At 40.2% G+C, this 20,243-nt stretch overlaps 1 protein-coding gene across 1 annotated transcript in view; it reads right to left on the bottom strand.

The window, feature by feature from the left end:
* The window catches only part of LOC126412624 (NEDD4 family-interacting protein 1-like), a 57,944-nt gene extending 43,708 nt beyond the window's left edge, over positions 1-14,236 (bottom strand). Inside the window, exons 1-2 of the mRNA XM_050082299.1 lie at positions 14,095-14,236; positions 13,733-13,864 (exon numbers count right to left, since the gene is read on the bottom strand). Of these exons, the coding sequence (XP_049938256.1) occupies positions 13,733-13,864; positions 14,095-14,121 (159 nt within the window). The 5' untranslated portion in view covers positions 14,122-14,236. The remainder of the gene's footprint in view (positions 1-13,732; positions 13,865-14,094) is intronic.
* Positions 14,237-20,243: the final 6,007 nt, after the last annotated feature.

Raw genomic sequence — 20,243 nt, 5'->3', positions numbered from 1 at the left:
TCTGGGCTCCTACAAAGTAGTACAGTTACTACTAAGATGCACCCTCACTTTGTGGAGGCATACACCATCAAAGGTGATCTGCTCAATCAGATTTCTTGTTCAGGTCAGAGACAGTTCATGGCACATTTAAGTTAGCGCAGAGGTAGTCCCAGTAACTGAGATGCTGAAACAAAGGTAGACCTTCAAATTTTGGGGTCTTGCCACTATCACCCCCTCCCACCCCCATTTTCGTTTAAGAGAGAGTGGAGTGAGGGGGGGGGGTGAGGGGGGAAGTGGGGGGGGGGGGGAGAAATGAGCCATGTATGCATTCTCATTGGCTTCTGTGGTGTCAAGGTAGGTGGCGGCAGAGGTCAGTTGTGGGTTGACCATCAGTGAAAGTGTCTGTCTGGATAGTAGTCTGAGTTTGCAGTTTGCTAGCCATGTAGGTCAACTCACCGAATTTGGATGGTGGATGTCAACTTTGTAGAGCATGCCTACGCCTACTAGAGTGTCACAGTTTCCATCTGCCTCTGTAGCATCAGGTCATACTTTGGAGTTCAATTAGGTCTTGTTTCTTGCTGCCTTGATTGGTGGACCTGGCCCCATACACTGTCTTTAATTCTCCCACAGGGGACACAGGAATAAATGGTGAGCACTGTTCTTGCATGCAGTAAGAGTTCACCATGGCTCATGAAAAGCCCTGTGCTTTTGCAACTGTGTTTTCATTTAGCGTTCTTACCATAAGTTGGTCTGGTGACAAAAGTCATGGGACACCTCCGAATATCGTATTGAATCTCTTTTTCTCCGGAAAAGTGCAGTACCTCGATGTGATATGGACTCAACTAGCCGTTGGAAGTCCCCTGGAAAAATATTCAACCATGCTGCCTCTATAGCCGTCCATAGTTGCGGAAGTGTTGGGTTGGGTTGTTTTGGGGGAATAGACCAAACTGCGAGGTCATCGGTCTCATAGGTTTAGGGAAGGACGGGGAAGGAAGTCGGCCGTGCCCTTTCAAAGCAACCATCCCGGCATTTGTCTGGAGCGATTTAGGGAAATCACGGAAAACCTAAATCAGGATGGCCGGACACGGGATTGAACCGTCGTTCTCCCAAATGCGAGTCCAGTGTGCTAACCACTGCGCCACCTCGCTCGGTTGCGGAAGTGTTGCCAGCACAGGATTTTGTGTATGAGCTGATCTCTCAATTATGTCCCACAAATGCTCGATGGGATTCATGTTGGGCAATCCGGGTGGCCAAATCATTTGCTTGAATTGTCCAGAATGTTCTTCAAACCAATCAGCAGATGTACACAGAGCAGTCTGCTCTGTGTACACTAGTGTTTGTATGTTTGCTTCTACAAATGTAATGTTGTGGCTTAAACCATTTTAACACTTATCTTTGAAGATGGCCCCTGACTGAAATTGGTTGATATTTGGGTTTAAAATAAAAGCAGCTGACGGTCAAACATGCATTTTATACATTACCTGATGGTTGTTGATAGTCACCTTCCAAAAATATTTAATTAATATACGAGGGTTGTTTTTTAAGTAAGGGCCGTTTGCGCGTATAGTCCCGTAGTTCACGCGGACGCCGCAACAAACCACCGCGCCACTTGCCGGCATCCTTCCCGTTCACACTGATGCAATTTGCAGCTCTGTAGCTGAAGTGTACGCATTGCTGTGCTACTTTATAATGTTTACGATTATTGAATCGCCCGCCGCGTGTGAGATACGGTCAGCGATACGTTTTTTGACCGCGAGAAGCCTATCAGCTGCAGAAATTCATCGTCAGTTAACAGAAGTTTATGGCTTGAATGCAATGAGTAAAGGTAAAGTGCGTCAATGGGTTGGAGAGTTTAAAAATGGCCGTCAAAACGTCCATGACAAAGAACGCTCAGGCCGGCCCTCTGTGATCACTGATGATTTGGTGGCTGCAGTCTAAACAAAAAGATTCGTGAGGACAGAAGATTCACAATTTCCACTCTTTCTTTGGAATTTCCACAAGTTTCAAGATCGGTTTTGTACAAAATTGTGTCTGAAAACCTGAACTTTAAGAAACTGTGTTCTCGGTGGGTACCCAGACTCCTCACAGAGGACCACAAAGGGAAGAGATTTGCCACTTCATTGGACTTTTTGATTCGTTACGAGGAAGAAGGGGATGACATGTTGAGTCAAATTGTCACTGGAGATGAAACATGGGTATCCCATATCACTCCCGAAAGCAAGCGACAATCGATGGAATGGCGACACACAACCTCACCCGTCAAGGTCAAAGCCAAACAGACGCTGTCAAAGCGCAAGATTATGCCAACTGTGTTCTGGGACTGGCGCCGTGTTTTGCTAGTGGACTTTATGCCACGAGGAACAACAATCAACTCAGATGCCTACTGTGCAACTCTAAAGAAGCTCCGCAGAGCAATTCAAAACAAAAGGCGTGGCATGCTAACAAAAGGAGTTTTGCTTCTGCACGATAACGCTAGGCCTCACACCTCTCAAAAGACTCGGGATTTGATTGATTCTTTTGGCTGGGAAGTTTTGGACCATGCACCATACAGCCCCGACCTTGCTCCTAGCGATTTTCACCTTTTCTGGTACCTGAAACACCATCTTGGCGGGCAGCGCTTCAATGACGACGATGAAGTGAAAGCGGCCGTGAACTCTTGGCTGTCGGAGCAGGCGGCCGAATTCTTTGAAGAGGGAATTAAAAACTTTGTTGTACGGTATGACAAGTGCTTAAATAAACAAGGCAACTATGTAGAAAAATAGGTAAAAGTGTGCAGAATCAGAAAATAAGTTTTTTTACAAAAGTATTTGTATCTTTTTTTAAAAATAAAAACGGCCCTTACTTAAAAAACAACCCTCGTATTATTCCATTATTCCTTAGATAAACATGTGGCTCTGCTGATCTTGTCACAACCCTACCAACCTCCTCCTATTTGTAAAAGATAGCATTCTAAAACCGTCTTATGTGACGAGTTTTTGGCTGTTCCTGCAAAGCAGTGTGACCGTGTCACCATTTCGGTTACCTTTCCTAACCCATAACTTTCGACTTGCAACTAAACCAACAATACATACATTTTGAACACTACTTTTATATAACATGCACACTCACACTGTAATTAACTGCATTTGTACCTCTTTGAAAATTAACTAGGGAATCTTGCTGCATCTGAATCGTTAATTGGACAAACTACGAGTCATTGTGAAACAAATTGTTTCGAGAAATGATGTTTTCCACTAAAGTACAGTGCATCATACACTATTAGGTTAGGATCAATACTGACTCACCTTGCGAATGGTCCTTCTGAAAAACAATTGAACACTTGCTACAAAGAGTCGCAAAGTCCTGAAGGCATGAATTGGGTAGAGTCAACTTATTAATTCAACTTAGAAGCGATACTGAATTTATTGTTTCATGAAAGTGATGTTTGTGGTACCAAAATGAAATCTACAGACTAAATTACTTCACATACAAAATTACTTTAAAAACTTGAAAGCAAAACTGAAGTTACTACTGGTCATTAGGCATCATTTACTTTCATATGGAACTTTGAGTGAATGAATTTAAGCCAATAAGAGTCAGGCAAAGGATGAAACAATGTGACCCATCAAATTTGTGAGACTCATTTTCTCGCATTAATGCACACCAACACTGTTGCTTCAAATGGTGCAACTTTCCAACCAGAAATTAGTAACTTTAACACAGGATTTAAATGAAATGAAATAGGTGCTTGAAATGAAATGGTAACACTCATTACAGTTCACAATCTATGTATTTAAATCAAAATCACTTTTCACACAGTTTTAAACAGCACGAGTCTGGCTCTCCTACATAGTAATATAGCATAAACTGTCTGCACCTTTCCTTTGCTGATGTAGTGCAGATGAGGACATGGTGCTAAGATATTCCTGCATATTCTTCTCATCTCTAATAAACTGGGTAATCAAAAAACCATAATAGCTACCCTTGATATGGTGCTACATTAGACACATCTTATTTTGCTGGGAAAACTCTTGCACTCAAAATAATGATATTATAGAGACAACTTTCATTTGCAGAACTGTTGGTTACTACTCATGTTGCCATCAACTGTACCAAGGATAGCTCAAATGTCTTTCAAAACATGTCACATGACCTGCCATTATCACTGTTAGCAGGCTACTCCCTACAGCTCAAGGCTGCACTAAACCACATACTGCCTAAATGGTATTCACAAAACTGAAAGTGGGAAGGCCTATATATTACCCTTTCTCAGTGCTGTTTGCTGTGTCAAACTACTACATAATTCTCTTTGTAGAGAAAGTGCTCCAGAACACAACAAGAAGGCTGTCTTCCAGCCTAATGGCTGCTATACATTTAATGTTTGCGTATATGCTTACAGCTAGAACAATAGATAAACAGATGTTATCAAATCATCTTATAGTTTCACAAGGTGTTGATTACCTCTCTCTACATATTAGCATTATCAAATATTCATAAATCAATCAAATAATATTATTATAACACGTTGTGAACAATTTGAAGTAATACTGTTCCATTATATACTACTTGTAAAGTTAAAATTTAAGATTGCTTCATTTAGCTTATAATTCCAGTTGTGACTACCTTGTTGTAATCCATAATCTGTTTTCTTAAGCCTCATGATACATCTATCATGAACAGTTGTAGTGTTAATATCAATTTCTTTGGCTTTTGATATAAACTTCCTCTTTATGCCTAAGTGATCTATATTTTGGTCATGTTCAGTGCCTAAACCAAACAGATAGCTTACGGAATTATTGTGGAGCACTGGAGCAATTGTTTCTCCACAGCTTAAACCTTTTGTTTATATGCATCCTTGAACTACCAGCTGTGCCTCACACCTGAAACTGTATCCTTGGAGAGTCTTTTTAGTTTTGAAAAACCACGTGGCGTCGATTAGCTTTATATCTGAGGGTAAAAATTCCATTTCCATGTCTGAATTTCAGCAGGTGACTGCAATTCTTCTTTAATTGCTTGAACGCAATTGTGTCCGTAGGATAGCAGATCATGTAATCATTCACTCTTATTGGTTTTGGAATTCTTGATAATCTTCTAAGCATTTGACTTTGCTGCGAAGAAACAGAATTTTTATTTGTCTCTCATGAATTTCAATTTTCTGAGCTGCTTTGATTGGATAAAGTACATCTTGAGCCATCATTATTCTCATCAGTAATGGGTTCAGATTCAATTACTTCTAGTTCACTCTGCTTAATTTCAGAAATAACTGCTCCTAAGAACTTGCAATGTTATATCATTCTTCTGTACAGTATTTTTGTTATGTATCACCTCTTTGTTAGTTGGGTTGAAATAGCCAACATGCCTTGCTCCGTTCAGAGTATCCTACCAGTAAAATACACATTCAATGTTGTTCTTATCCCATTTATGCATACTTGCTTCAAGTAGACTGATTAAGGACTTGCTGCCAAATATTCTTAAATGCCGAAGGTTTGGTTTTCTTCTGACAATAGTTTCTTCTGATGTCATGCCTTTTAAAAATTTTCTAGGTGATCTATTAATGAAATAAACAGTTGTAGTGACTGCCTCTCAATTATGCTTTAATGGTACACTTGCAACAAATAACAAGTGCCTATCTTTTTCTACTAATGTTCTGTTACACCTTCCTGCTAGTCTGTTTATTGCGGTGTTTAGGATATTGTAGTTTGATGAATTATTCCTTCATTCTTTAAGAAGTCTGCTAGTTCTTGGTTCACCTATTCATTCCTGTTGTTTGAGCACAATGTGTAAATTTTACAACCAGTCTATTTTTCCCTGGCTCCTTGAAATTACTAATACTTTCTGGTACGTGATGTTTTTCATTTAGTGCATATAAAAACATCTAGTAACTCCAACTGATATTGTTTCCCCCCGTCCACACAAGTCACAATGTTTTAATTCATGGATACCTTTTGCTCTCAACGCAGAATGCTCGAAAGGTAATCTTCTCTATTTACCTTCCAAGCACATAACACATGGAAAAGCAACAGCTACTCTGTAATTACTGCCCTTAGCCACACCTTTTTGCAAAGTTTCCATTCTGTCAGGGCTTAAACGTCCTAATCTTTTATACCACAAGTTTGTGTTGTTCATTAGTGATATGCGTGTGACTTTCACTAAACAATTATCTGGTTTATCCAATTTGTACATGCCACTATCAAGCATTGCTGTTGCAAATAGTTTCTTTTGTTTATCATTAATCAACAGTTTCATTTCAGTGGTGATGAAATGTCCCTTTTCCACTATATTACTAAGTCTGCATCTAACAAAAGTAACTCCAGGTTGGAATATCAATGATATGAGGAAAGACAGATTGCTACTCACATAAAGATGACATGTTGAGTTGCAGACGGGCAAAAAAAAGACACTTACATAATGGCTTTCCGCCAAAACGTTCTTCAGAAAAGGAAAACACACACACACACACACACACACACACACACACACACACACACACACACACACACACAGAAGCACGCACACCTCATGCACATGTGACCGCCATCTCTGGCAGCTCAGACCAGAGTGCAACTGTGATGTAGAATGGAAGCAGCAATCTGGAGGGGGTGAGGTAGTGATAACAGGGCGGGGAAAGAGAAGAGCACTGTTTGTCGAAGCATGTAGTGACTAGATTGCCAACAGGTGCAGTGTCCAGAGACTGTGGGGCGTGGAGTGGGGGAGGAGGGGGGGGGGGGGGACAGGGAGCGCAAAAGGAAAGGAATGGGGAAGGGTGCGTTGGATGATGGCGGCACACAAAAAGTATGGGAGTACGAGAATAGGGAGGAGGTGATAGGACGGACGGGGTGGAAACTGTTAGGTGGATGGTGCTGGGACAGTAGGTTACCATAGGTTGAGGCAGTGATAATTTCGGGAGCAGAGAATGTGTTGTAATGATAACGCCCAACTGTGCAATGGGAAGTGCTGGGTGGGTCAATTGGGCAGGTCTTGCTTGTGGGTTTTCCGCAGGGATGTCATCCCTGTGGCCAGGGATTGGGACTGGCATAGGGACTAGAATGTTGTCGAGGTTAGTTAGGTGACAAAACATAATTTTAGGAGGGGAGGTGGTGACAGGTAATCAAAGGCCTGATAAAGGGTGTGGTTCTTTTGTTCCAGACCACGGTGGCACCTGGTGATTAAGGGAGTACTCCTCTGTAGCTGGTTCATGGAAGGATTGGGGGTGTGTGAGGCAATAGCACAGAAGATCTGTTTGCGGACTGTGCAGGCCCTGATGCGACACTCAGCATACTGTGCAATGGAGTTCTTCACTGAAGACATTCAGGTCAGGCTGCATGGGAGGAATTTTTTGGTGTGTAAGGGATGACAGTTGTCAAAATGCAGGTATTGTTGGTGGATGGTGGGATTAATGTGGGCAGAGGTGTGAATGGAGCCATCAAAGAGGAAGAGATCCATGTCACAGAAGGTAGCAGGCTGGGTTGAGGAGGACCAGATAAAGCAGATGGGAGAAAAAGTGTTGAGATTGTGAAGGAATGAGGATAGGACATCTTGGCCCCGAGTTGAGATCATGAAGATATCATTAATGAACCTGAACCAGACTACATGATTGCCATTTTGGTAGGCTAGGGACATCTCCTCTAGATAGCTCATAAACAGGTTGGCATAGTAGGGTCTCACTGGGCATCCATGGCTGTGCCGCAGATTTGTTTGTGTACCTTCCCTTCAAAGGTGAAGTAGTTGTGAATTAGGATAAAGGCATTGAGGTATATGAGGAATGAGGTAGCGGATTTGGAGTCTGAAGGATGCTGGGAAAGGTACTTTTCAATAGTGGTAAGTTTATTGTACTAATGCATGCATGTAATATTCAGAACACATGAACATATACAAGAAAAAAGAACATGCATGGAAATTAACTGCAAAGAATACATAATTTACAGAGGCACAGATTCTCATTTACAACATTCAGCATGTCATCAGAAAGACAAAAAACCACGTACTATGCACCAAAAATTCAAGCATTTTGGAACATTATTGGGCATGAAACAGTGGAACACAAATGAACGTAAGTCCAACTTGACAGTAGCTGCAATACAAATCTACCTGCATGCTTTGTCCCATCATGCCATCAACACGCTGGCCACCCAGATTTCAAGCACATTTGAGATGGCAACCACAAGATAGATCGTAATGCTCGCAAACAAATATAAGTAACATCTGGAGTATTTCAGTTTACCAATAAAACGAAACTAAAGGGAGAACTGTAGGAATTAGGGACTTTGGTGTGATGACAAACTAAAAATATATCAATAAGAATAATATCACTCCAAAACAAACCCAAAAAAAGAGTGCACAAGAAACACAATTTGAAATTTCACTTGACCTATACAGCTCGAATGGTGAAAGTGATACCAGGGTCTCCCACACAGCTTGAAAACCTGGTACTGTAAATTTTGCTTCACCAATGTAGCTCAGCTCAAATGAGGACCACGCACCAACAACCCGTAAGTAGCAAAGCTATTATAAAAAAAACTAACAAGACAAAATAATAACAACACATTCCACAATATGCACCAGGGTAAACTATTAAATATGAACTTCAGCTACAAACCACAAAATCAAAAAAAGTACTCCAACACCAATTTCGATACCCACATCTCATCTCAAAGAAAATTATGAACTTAAAGAAACACAATACACTTTTTACAATAAGGACCAAAAGTGCATAAAAACGTACTTACACCCAAAATCACCTAATAAATGAATCTAATTGGGGCACACATGCATGCATGCACCCCCCCCCCCACACACACCACACACACACACACACACACACACACACACACACAAATATAATTACTGAAACTCAATGAGAACACCTTGATATATACTCATTCCTGGTTTGAGATGCAAAGACTTTGCTCAGTTTCACAATTTCCACGCACTGATGATATGTCACTCATTCCAACCAGAGACAATATAACTGGAGATATTTTATTTTAGAGCCCGCACCTCGTGGTCGTGCGGTAGCGTTCTCGCTTCCCACGCCCGGGTTCCCGGGTTCGATTCCCGGCGGGGTCAGGGATTTTCTCTGCCTCGTGATGGCTGGGTGTTGTGTGGTGTCCTTAGGTTAGTTAGGTTTAAGTAGTTCTCAGTTCTAGGGGACTGATGACCATAGATGTTAAGTCCCATAGTGCTCAGAGCCATTTTTTTATTTTAGATACCATATCAGTACCAGCAGCAGCAACAAATGAACAACTAGTAAACTTTATTGTAAGATGCATACTTAGTAAAAAATTTCCAACAATGAACAACACAATGAACTAATAATTTCAAAATGGAAAAACATTAGTAGCCAATAACTAATGGCATTAAAATAACTCATTGACAACAAAAACCAACACCCAAAACACCAAGTAACAACAGCATTAGGTCCAATGACACCCTAATACCACTCGCAAACGATTTAGAAAGATAAACATTCCACACTAGGATGCACCACTGCTTGCTACAAAACGCCCTCTACAAGCACGAACTATTTCAAAAACATCGCACCTCCTTGGCATCACACAACACAAAAGAGTTATGACATAGGTCAACGCCAATGAGTGGAACTGGAGGAAATGGTCAATCCTAAGGTAATATGAAATTCAAATCACTAGCTGCTAAATTCAGTGGATTCTTCCCAACAGAAATTTATAACACATGGACGAAAATGGTATCAAAAGCAGATCCCATAAACTAAATTATACATGTAATGCATACTCCATCACCAAACATCAGATTTGCCACGCCACCTGTTGAAAGATATTGCAAAAATACTCTAGAGTAGTAACCGATTATGATGATATCTCAATCGAAGTATTACAATTTTATGCTGACTTGGTAGTAACACCCTTGTGTTACCTTTCTATCCAGGTGGTGAGCCCTCTGTGTTCACAAATTTACACGAGAATACTGAATGTTCAGCAAACCCGAAAATTGCAGTACCACCCATGATCTTCAACTCGTGACATCATCAATAGTGCGAAACATATATAATATGATGAACATGACATCACTCATTACACCCATGAACAAACATAAATAACATGCTAAATATTTAACTGCAGCAATAGAATGAAACTAACAAGACAACTACGCGGGCAGTAGGGGGTTTTGGGCAGGAAAAAACTAAATATATGACAATAAGAATAGTGACACAATTGCAAAACAAATATAATCCAAAAATAAAGCGCACAAAATTCAAAGTTCTTGGAAAAAAAAAGAGTAAGTATTCTGAAATTCGCATGCCCTTTATATGTGGGTTACAATATCAGTAACCCACACACAGCAGAAAAACCCAGAGCTGCTAATTTGACTGTCTGTATAGGTCAAATGAAGCCCTTGATACTGCGAACCTGCACAAAACACAATACTGCAATTTTCACTTCACTTCCATGACAGTTAAAACAAAGCCCTCAGTACCACAAACCAACACACTTAACTCATCAAATCCATTACTGAAACCTTCACCTATCCATCTAAAACGAAGTCTACAGTACAATAAACCAAAAGTCGTTCACATAATGACAAAAAGTAATGTAACCAATGATCATAACCAATGTACACAACACCTACCAACCACAATCCAACACAATTACCGAACACTAACAACAAAACCCTGAAATTCATGAAAACTTGCATAATCACATTTCTATGTATACATACAACTACAAGTATAAACACACCCACTATAGCATTCCACATAAAAAATAAAAATCACAAAAATACTTACCAACCAAAGACACCCCTCCCCACCCCAATCTAAAAAGCAAAACGAAATCCATAATTACACCCATACTTCCAAACCCAATGCTCTCCAAATAAACCCCCTCCAAACAAAAGAAGAGCTAAATCACTCCTAATTCACCCTCTTCCCACATTAACCACATTATATGCGCCCCCCCCCCCCCCCCCCACAAAAAGCTCTTTGACTAATGACCCTCGGCCTAAACATTTACCCTATAGTCCTTAGTACTCAATGAAATGGACAAAAATCATCCGTAACATTCTTCTGCCAAAAGTATTCAACTAGATGGAACAGTGCCTCTTCCCTTTCTCTACAATGGATTTAACAGACCCACAATACCCCTCTAATATATTTGTACAAGCCTCAGTACTGCAATCCTTCAACTGAATAGTGTGATTAAATCCTAACTGTTGATACCCTCTTTTCCCTAAATGCCTAGGAAAAAAAAAAAGAACCATCGTCAGAAACTAGTTCTACCCCTCTAAATATAATCCTCAATCAAACCCACTAATACCCATTTAGTCTATCTCTAAATCTGAAAAACATCTGAAAACCCGCTCCCTGACATAGCTCCCCACCCCACCACAATCCATACAAGGACCATCTCTCCCAAATTGTGACTCATCTATTTCCACTAGAACTCTCCCCTCCCCCTCCCCATTTCCCCCTAAAAACAATTAATTGCAAGCAAACTTCCCTGCAAAAAGAACAATAACAAAAATAATACATCACGAAAACAACCTCTCAAATGGCCAACCTAGAAGTTAATTTCTGTAGTATCTGTGACCAGTAAAAAAAAAAAAAAAACATTAAATCTCGACCATAAGAAACACATGGCACTGATCATTCCAAACTCAAACACGAATCCATCAGCCATAATATGCAAAATCGAAACAACTCACATGCAAAACAGCACTAACTCTTCTGATAATGACTTGACACACTCCACTCTCAACGCCAAATGACTCGCCAACATACCTAACAAAAAGATTTGAAACAAACATCCAAGACAAGAGAGCACCATAAATACTACAACACGCCATCTACAAATACAATCTGTCTGAAAAACACCATGTCATTGTGGCATGACAACGTAACACAGTTACATCACGGGTCAAAGCAGAAAACTTTAGATTGACCCGACCCTTCTTTCTGAGAATTACCTCTTAACAACAGCTTAATTTCACTTCTGTAAAGAAATCAATAAAAATAGTAATTTTCTTTGATCTTGTAAAATCTTTGGTAGGTCATGGAATTCGGATAATGAAACTAATATGGTAGGCCTATAGCATTAGATGTCTGCCCTTGCATGGATCAAGTCATCTCTTAACAACTGAAAAAACAGGGTCACTTTAGCAAATGACACAACAGGAATAAGATTCAATTCAGAGCGAGGAAACATTAGGCCTACATATGGTGTGCCAAAAGGTTTGGTGCTTGGTCCATTCCTGTTCTTGATCATCTTAAATGATTTACCCACGATACTGGAGGGCTCTTCAAATACTTGCTGATAGGTATGCTATATTCAAAAAGGACTTGAACTCATCATAACTGATACTGCCATGAGAATAATGAAACAGATTTAAAACTGGTTCACAGCAAAACAGCTTAATCCTTTGTTTTATGAAACAAATGAAAAAGATTTAAAAACTTAACACAAGTAGAAATCAATGTGCACACATTGGTTGAGGCTCCATATACCTTCTTCATGGGCTTCCAGTTATAAACATACATGGCAACAGCATCTGGACAAGTTAACCAAAAAGCTCAGTTCCCCCTCTTTGCACTCAGAAATCTCTCTCTCACTTTGTTGATCTGCACACAGTGTTGTTGATGTATTCGCATATTTGCTCTGAGTTCTGTCTTACGACAATCTTCTGGAGCACTGCAGCTGATGTGAAGAGAGTTTTTATGTGAGAGAAGAATGCAATAAGAATATTGTGCACAGCTGATAACTGAATATCTTGCAGAAGCCTTTTAAGTGACCTAGGGATTTGTACACTTGCATGCCAATACTTAAAGTCCCCAATACTACTTGTGTTTAACAACAAGAGTGAATTTAGGATGAACTCAGTAACTCACAACCTCAATACTAGTAGTCGAAATAACTTCCAAACAGACTTTGTGTCTCTTTCTCAAAATGGAGTTTTGTATCCCGATGCAAAAATTAGGTTGTCTGAACCTGCCAATACCTGAAGATGGCATTGTCTCAAAGCATGACGATGATGTGGCACGTGATGCCACATGTGCGCAAACATAAAGAGAATTGAACGTTGGCTAAACTTATTTTGTGTCTATCTATATTACTATCTGAAACACAGGTTCTAATGACAGACTGATCTATAGAATAGCCTTGGTCTCGGTTGGGTTGGAACGTCAGAGTTTGACAGTCGGCTGATGAAGCAGTATTCAACACTTCAGTTAGACCCAAACATATATAACAGGTTGCTACTGAAAATCAGAAAGAAAATTGAATATCCCTAAATATTTAAAAACAAAGTAAGAGAATAGATCATTAAGCACTCCTAAAATTTATCAGAATACTGATGAATATGCTCATGAACATAATTACAAGTCTAATATTTGTATTAGCGATATCCTGACTTTATCAGTATACAGACAGCTGATGGCGGTATGCGCGAAGACGAACAAGTGTATGTAGGCCTACCTAACTATCATGATTAGTGGGTACATAAGTACTAGTCAGTTCATCTGTTGTGAGCATACTTTACAGACATAGCACGCTATAGTTGCCTGGCTTTCACTATATAACTTAATTTGTGCCACAGCCCTTAAAAACTGTTCTTCATGATAGGATTTACAGAACACGATGGGTGAATGACTGAACTGTTCCTACACACAATGTGCTTCGAAAACTTGATATGTTTAGCTGATACATTTTTTAAATATTTTTCCATTATATAGATGTCTACTAGATACGTCTTGATTCATGTGCAGCTAAAATAACCAAATGAAGAAAAGAGGTTGACACCTTACCATATCATCGTTGTATAGCGGTGCTGATGCTGCATTCAGCGTGGTGTCATCATGCAATATATTACTGGTAGGTAATGATGTACTCAAATTAATGGGTACTGTCGGATGCTGAGCGTCGCTAGGAGCCGAAGCCTGTTGGTATTTAGAAATAAATTGTGTCCAATACAATACATTGTTCGAAGACAAAGCATCGCTCAAGCAAGTTACGTCAACTAGAAAACCATTTATATGGGCGGACAATAGGTTGACAATGTTTCATATATAGATATGGGGACAAGATATGTTAAATATTTGATAGCCACGAAAGCTCAATAAATGAACCTTCGCTTCCGAAATAAGGATTTGAGGTAACATTTACTCACTGTGCCATATGTATTGTTTACTTCCATGACAATCTCTTTAGCTACACTAATTTAAAAAACTACTAATTTTTATTACAAGTGACACTAAAACAAAACTATAAATAACAATCACTACCCTTCCCAAATCGATGGCTGACAGCCACAGACATTATACAATAACAAAGATGCAGCGATATCGCAGGTCATACAAATTTCGACTGATATTAGTAAAAATGTACCGGTCCTAGAAACGATTAACGGAAGGCACTCGATATTAATCAGCACAAATTCCACCAGTTAATCCGATTTTCCATAATGTGCTATGCAGTTTCTCTGCATTTCTACTGTCTCTCCAGTGAGTTGTACCTTTACTTCGTTGTCATACGGTATTTTCAATTGCATTGTAGTAGCCTATTGTAATGTTTCAAATTCGAACAAATTAGCACATGGAGTGTATCATGCACTGCTAGATGTTAATTGAAAATGTTGATTTGTTTCTAACTACAATAACTGGTTTTCGGCAGTGACAGTAGTAGGGTGTGACTGTTGTACCGTTTGTGCGTCTCTGCAATCGCTGACGCAGTCACTATCAGTCGTTGCCGGCATATTACTCTTGGCATTTCACTATTACTGTGACCAGCGTCCCCAGACTGAATATTTTACAAGATAAATTTGAGGCTACGCTATAGATTTGGAACGCAAAATTACACTTTTAAGAAGTTTTTGTTTGTAATTAGAATTAAATATAAGTTTTTTGTTGACGACAGTAATCGTAATATTCATTTCCTGAACACAGCTTCTTTACGCTACTGGAGTTGCCACATTAATGTCTGTGCCTGGTCAATCTCATGGCAATACGATATTTTCTATAATGTTTCCGCACGTGAGTAGTGAGGTTTAAGGGTACCCTTCAAACTGTGCAGCCAAATATCATCCAGCTCTGCTATCCCAGCAGTCGCGCGATTTACTTCTTCCATTTAATTGTGTTCGATCAAACTCTGTGTCTCACTCTTGAGTCTGAGGACATTGCATCCTATGAGTCTTTTTGCAGGCACAGATTGCCTATGCGTCTTTTTGTGGGCTCACTTTGTCAGACCTCAACTCCATAAGGCAGACTGTCTGTATCCATTTGATGAGTGTTTACGGACCATCAGCGTCATCTCTGTTTCAGAACTGTTGCGATGACACTGTATTGGATCTTTCAGAGAACTCTCATGACAAGAGGACTTATGTAACAATGAGGAATAATATTTAATGGAAAAAACTGTAAAAGCTTTGCCTGATAACACTATCAAAAACTGCAATGAAAAAGACGAATGTCATAAACAATAGCGAATATTGTTTTATTCGTTTCATAACATACAATTTCTAATCATATGATTAGTGTACCGGAGACACGTCAAAAAATGCATCACACAACTTAGGCCTAATTGGTATAAAGAGTTTTAACATTAATATAAACTTTTATTTTTCTTTCCTCGCTTTTGTGAAGGACAGCTACATTTACACACAAGACTATATGTAAATTTATCCTGCTCAATCTTCAGTTCATCCTTCATGAACTCCTCAACAGCGTAGTAGCAGAGTTTGACAAGTATATCATATAGCTTTGTTTTCAGTGTCTCTGGGTTCATATTCAGAACATTCTTTCCTTTTTGCTTGGTACGAATTTTCATTGCCATATACTAAGGAGACTGGGTATAGAGGTTAAGCGATGAGTGGGAAGCATAAAATTGTCTTTGTTTCTCATGTTAAACATGTGATTGAAACAGTTTTTCTCGAATAACTAAAATTTGCTATGTAGAAAGATGATAATATCATAGATGTATAAGGAGGGAACTGTTAATAACTGTTGTTTTTCTAATAGTGGGCGACATGATGTCCTTTGATGGGCAGTAAACATGTCCCTTATTATTCTTTTCTGTAACTTTCATATGCACAATATATTGCTTGAATTTCCCCAAAAAATAATATCATACCTTACAACTGATTGAAAGTAGCTGTGGTATGCAATTTTCCTTTTATTCATGTCTGTTGCAGCAGCTAATATTTGCATAGCAAATGCAAAGCTACATAATTTGTTTAACAGGTAGTCAACATTTTTATTCCAAAAAACTTACTTTACTTTTTCGTGTGCGGAAACTACAATTTGTTTGCCCAATGTTGGGCAATGTCCAATGCTTCTTCTTTAGCCAGCCATAGATCGTCGAGGGTACATCTGTGCGGGCAGGCTGGGCATTGTAGGAGATTTTCCATGTCCTGTCGAGTGCCGCAGTCGCATTTGTCGTCATTTTCGTCCAACAAACCCCATTTGATCAGATTAGATTTCACAGGAGCCACCCCAGTTCTGATGCGGTTAAGCATTCTCCAGGTTTTCCAATCACCAGAAACGCCGCTTGGTGGGTTCTCTCTTAGTGGATAGTAGATGGGGGGCTCATCTAAGGCGCAACTTAGGAAACGGCGTCTGGATTTGAGTCTGCTGGGGCCACACTCTAGGCCAAATATTGAGTGACGAGCATCAAAGGTTTGTTTTAGCTTCTCGGTATGTTCATGGGCTTTCCTACGTGAGTCAGGGTTTGTGAAACCTGCGGCCCTGTAAAGATTTTCTATGGGGGTAGGTTTCATGCAGCCTGTCACTATCCTGCATGTTTCATTCAGGCTAATATCTACCTTTTTTGCGTGGGCGGATCTGCACCATACCGGGCAGGCATATTCGGCAGTTGAGAAGCACAAAGCTTGGGCTGAAGTTCTGACCACGGTAGGTTTGGCACCCCATTTGCTGTTGGACAGCTTTCTTATTAGGGAATTTCGTGCTTCTACTTTTTTGCGTGTTTTTTCGCAATGATATTTGTATGTCAATGTTCTGTCCAGCACGACGCCAAGGTAGGTGGGAGTATCTGTGTGTTCTAGTAATGTCCCATCCCAGGTAACATTGAGCCTGTACTTTGCCTGCCTCGAGTTCAGATGGAATGCACTCACTTGAGTTTTGGAGAGGTTGGGTTTTAGAGAATTCTTTTTGTAGTAGGCTGACATTATAGAAAGGGCGGTTTCTAGTTTTTCCTTGATGGCTTCAAACCTGTTGCCTTGAACTGTTATTGCCAGGTCGTCTGCATATACAAAAGTTTTGGTTTGGTCTGGAGTTGGTTGATCATTTGTATATATGTTGAGTAGGATTGGCGCCAACACGCTCTCTTGGGCGAGCCCATTTTTCTGATTCCGCCATCGACTTTCTTTCCCCTCAAGCGTTACGAAGAACTGTCTATTTTGGAGCAGGGATTCGATTATCTTGACTAGGTGGTAGTCTTTCAGGGTCTCGTAGATTTTATGCAGTAGTGTCCGGTGATGTACTGTATCATAGGCGGAACTTAGGTCAACTAGTGCCAGCCCGGTGATTAGTTTATTCTCAAACCCATTCTCGACATGTTCCGTCAATGCTAGAATTTCACTGGTACAGGACTTTCCAGGTCTAAAGCCTGCTTGGTGTGGAATTAGCTTCGAGTCAACGATCTTCTCTATTCTGTTGAGGATCAATCTTTCATAGAGCTTAAATAGATGGCAGAGAAGGGTTATGGGTCGATAGCTCTTCGAAGACTCTAGGTCCTTCCCAGGTTTAAGGAGAGCCACCACTTTTGACTTCCTCCACAGTTTCGGGATTTGAAAGGTTTCACGGCACACGTTAAAAAGTCCAAGTATCCAGTCCCTGGCGCCAAGGCCGAAGTTTTTAATCTGTTCCACGCAAATATCATCAAACCCAGCGGCTTTCCCATTCTTCATGGTATTTATGCCATTGTTCAACTCTCTCATGCTAAATGGTTTCTGGAAGTTGGTGTTTTCCATTGTCAGTAGGCATGTGGTTTTAGTTTTCTGACGTTTGGAGTTGAACTTGCCGTATAGAAGGAGTTGGTTGGCCACCTGGTTTGGAGTTATGTTGGCCGGGGCCTTGCTTAGCCTTGGGTCACCATCCAGTTTCTTAATCTGGTTCCAGGCTATTTTGCTACTTCGGCACATATCCATTCTTTCTAGGGTTGCTATCCACTTCTTCTCGCGTGCCTCGCTGAGGGCTGACATTAAAGCTGTGCCACAGGTGATGGTTTCGTCGCTGAATGGGTCTTCCACAAACAATACTTGATACTTCTCCAGGATGCCCTTTGAGGCATTTGAGAGCCCTGGGATATCGTGTTGTCTGCAACCCCTAGGAATATATTGTCTAGATACCTTTCGCAGAGTCTCAACAAAGGTAAGGTAATTATTTGGTGTTGGGGTCAGTCTGGCTAATTCCTCATCCAGCGCTTGGGAATATTCTGACCACCTAGCCTTTTTAAAGTTGAATCTCCTACGGAAAGATATTTTGGTTGTTTTGATTGTTGAGTAGACTTGGATTCCAATAGGTCAATGTTGTGTCTTTGGGATTGCATCATATACTCTTTTGCAGCAGGTGTCGTAGATGTTCCGGCTGACTAAGCAAATATTGGGATTGTAACCTCGCTTCCAAATTTTGCTGTTGAAGGCGCAGGGGAGCTTGGGGTCGTGGAGAAGTGAGAGGTTATTTGCCTCAGCCCATTGTTCTAGCAGCTGACCATTGGCGTCTGTCTCATCGTAGCCTCAGGTGGTGCTGTGGCTGTTAAAGTCGCTCACAACGAAGTGTGTCCTTTGGTTGTTGAAGCTTTCTGGCGTTGAAGTGTGTAAGTTCGGGCCGGGGGGTTTATATACGGAGCATATTGTAAATGATCCACTCTCTATCGCTAACACTTCAATGTTATTGGTGGTTGTCTTACTCATGGAAGAGAGCAGCATCTCGGGTCTGCTAAATATTGCGCTCCCATACCTTCTGTGAGGTGCTTCTACTGCCAAGCGCATTCCTTTGATATTGGGTCTGTTTACTGTTTCGTCTCTATGCGTTTCCTGCAGGCACAGAATGTCCCACTTTTCTGATCGGCATAGTTGCGATATTACATCCTCCTTATTCTTAGTGATTCCCTCGACGTTCAGGCTGACGATCGTCAGGGTTGGACCTGAAGAGGACCTGTTTTTGTTTTTGGCTTTTGATTGCATTGGTTTCCGGTGGTGGAAGGTTTGGCCGTTGTCCCATTGGGCAACGTTTCCGGGGAGCGCCGGCATTTTACTTTCTTCTATGTAGCATGTAAGTAAAATGCACACGTGGAGGCACCTTCCTTGATCCCCTATTCCAAAAAAAATTTATCTAGATTTAACCCTAAAAGCTTCACAGAATCCACTTCTTCTATATCTTGATTTTTATGAGTTATTTTAATTTCTTGGTGCTTTGACTGTTTTGTTCTGAATTGGACCATGTGGTTTTTGGGGATGTTCAGTCTTAATCCATTCAGTTGGAACCATGTTTCTAGTTTGTTCAATGTGTTTATTATGTAGAGAGGGATGTTTTCTGGCTCCTGGTTTTCAATTAATACAGATGTGTCATCTGCAAATAAAATCGATGGAGTATTTATATTGTTTGGAAAATCATTAACATAGAACAAAAACAAAATAGGTCCTAGAACCGAGCCTTGAGGGACACCTTGGGCTACTGTTTTCCATTTTGAATAGTAATTTGCTGCATTTGATGAGACAATCACTCTTTATTTCCTATTTGATAAGTATGAAGTAAGCCAATTTAGAACATTACCCTTGACCCCATACTTGTCCAGCTTGTAGATGAGCAGTGCATGATTTACAGAGTTAAAGGCTTTTTTTGAGATCACAAAAGATTCCTTCAACTTTATTATGGTTGTCTAATGATGTGCTGATCTTGTCGATAAACTTGTTAATTGCGTCAATAGTACTTTTGGCACACTGGAAACCAAATTGGTTTTATGTAATAATATCATATTTCTCCATAAAATTTCTAATCTGCATAGCAGCAGCATTTTCAAAGATTTTTGATAGGACTGGAAGGAGGGAGATGGGATGGTAATTCCCCATATCCTCTCTTGACCCTTTTTTGTGCAACGGTTTTACTTCTGCATACTTCAGCACCTCTGGGAAACTTCCTTGTTCAAAGGATTGGTTTATTATTTTAGATAGTGGGTATCGTATTATTTTACACACAAATGTAAGGAATTTTGCTGGTATTCCATTCCAACCAGCAGAATTTTTGTTTTTTAGTTTTAATATAATTTTTTCTACATCTATTGTTGAAACTGTTTTGAATTTTG

Source organism: Schistocerca serialis, chromosome 7, assembly GCF_023864345.2.
Source record: "Schistocerca serialis cubense isolate TAMUIC-IGC-003099 chromosome 7, iqSchSeri2.2, whole genome shotgun sequence".
Classification (NCBI taxonomy): Eukaryota; Metazoa; Arthropoda; class Insecta; order Orthoptera; family Acrididae; genus Schistocerca; species Schistocerca serialis.
Note: the sequence above shows the minus strand (reverse complement) of the source record. Positions and strands in the feature narration are given on the sequence as shown.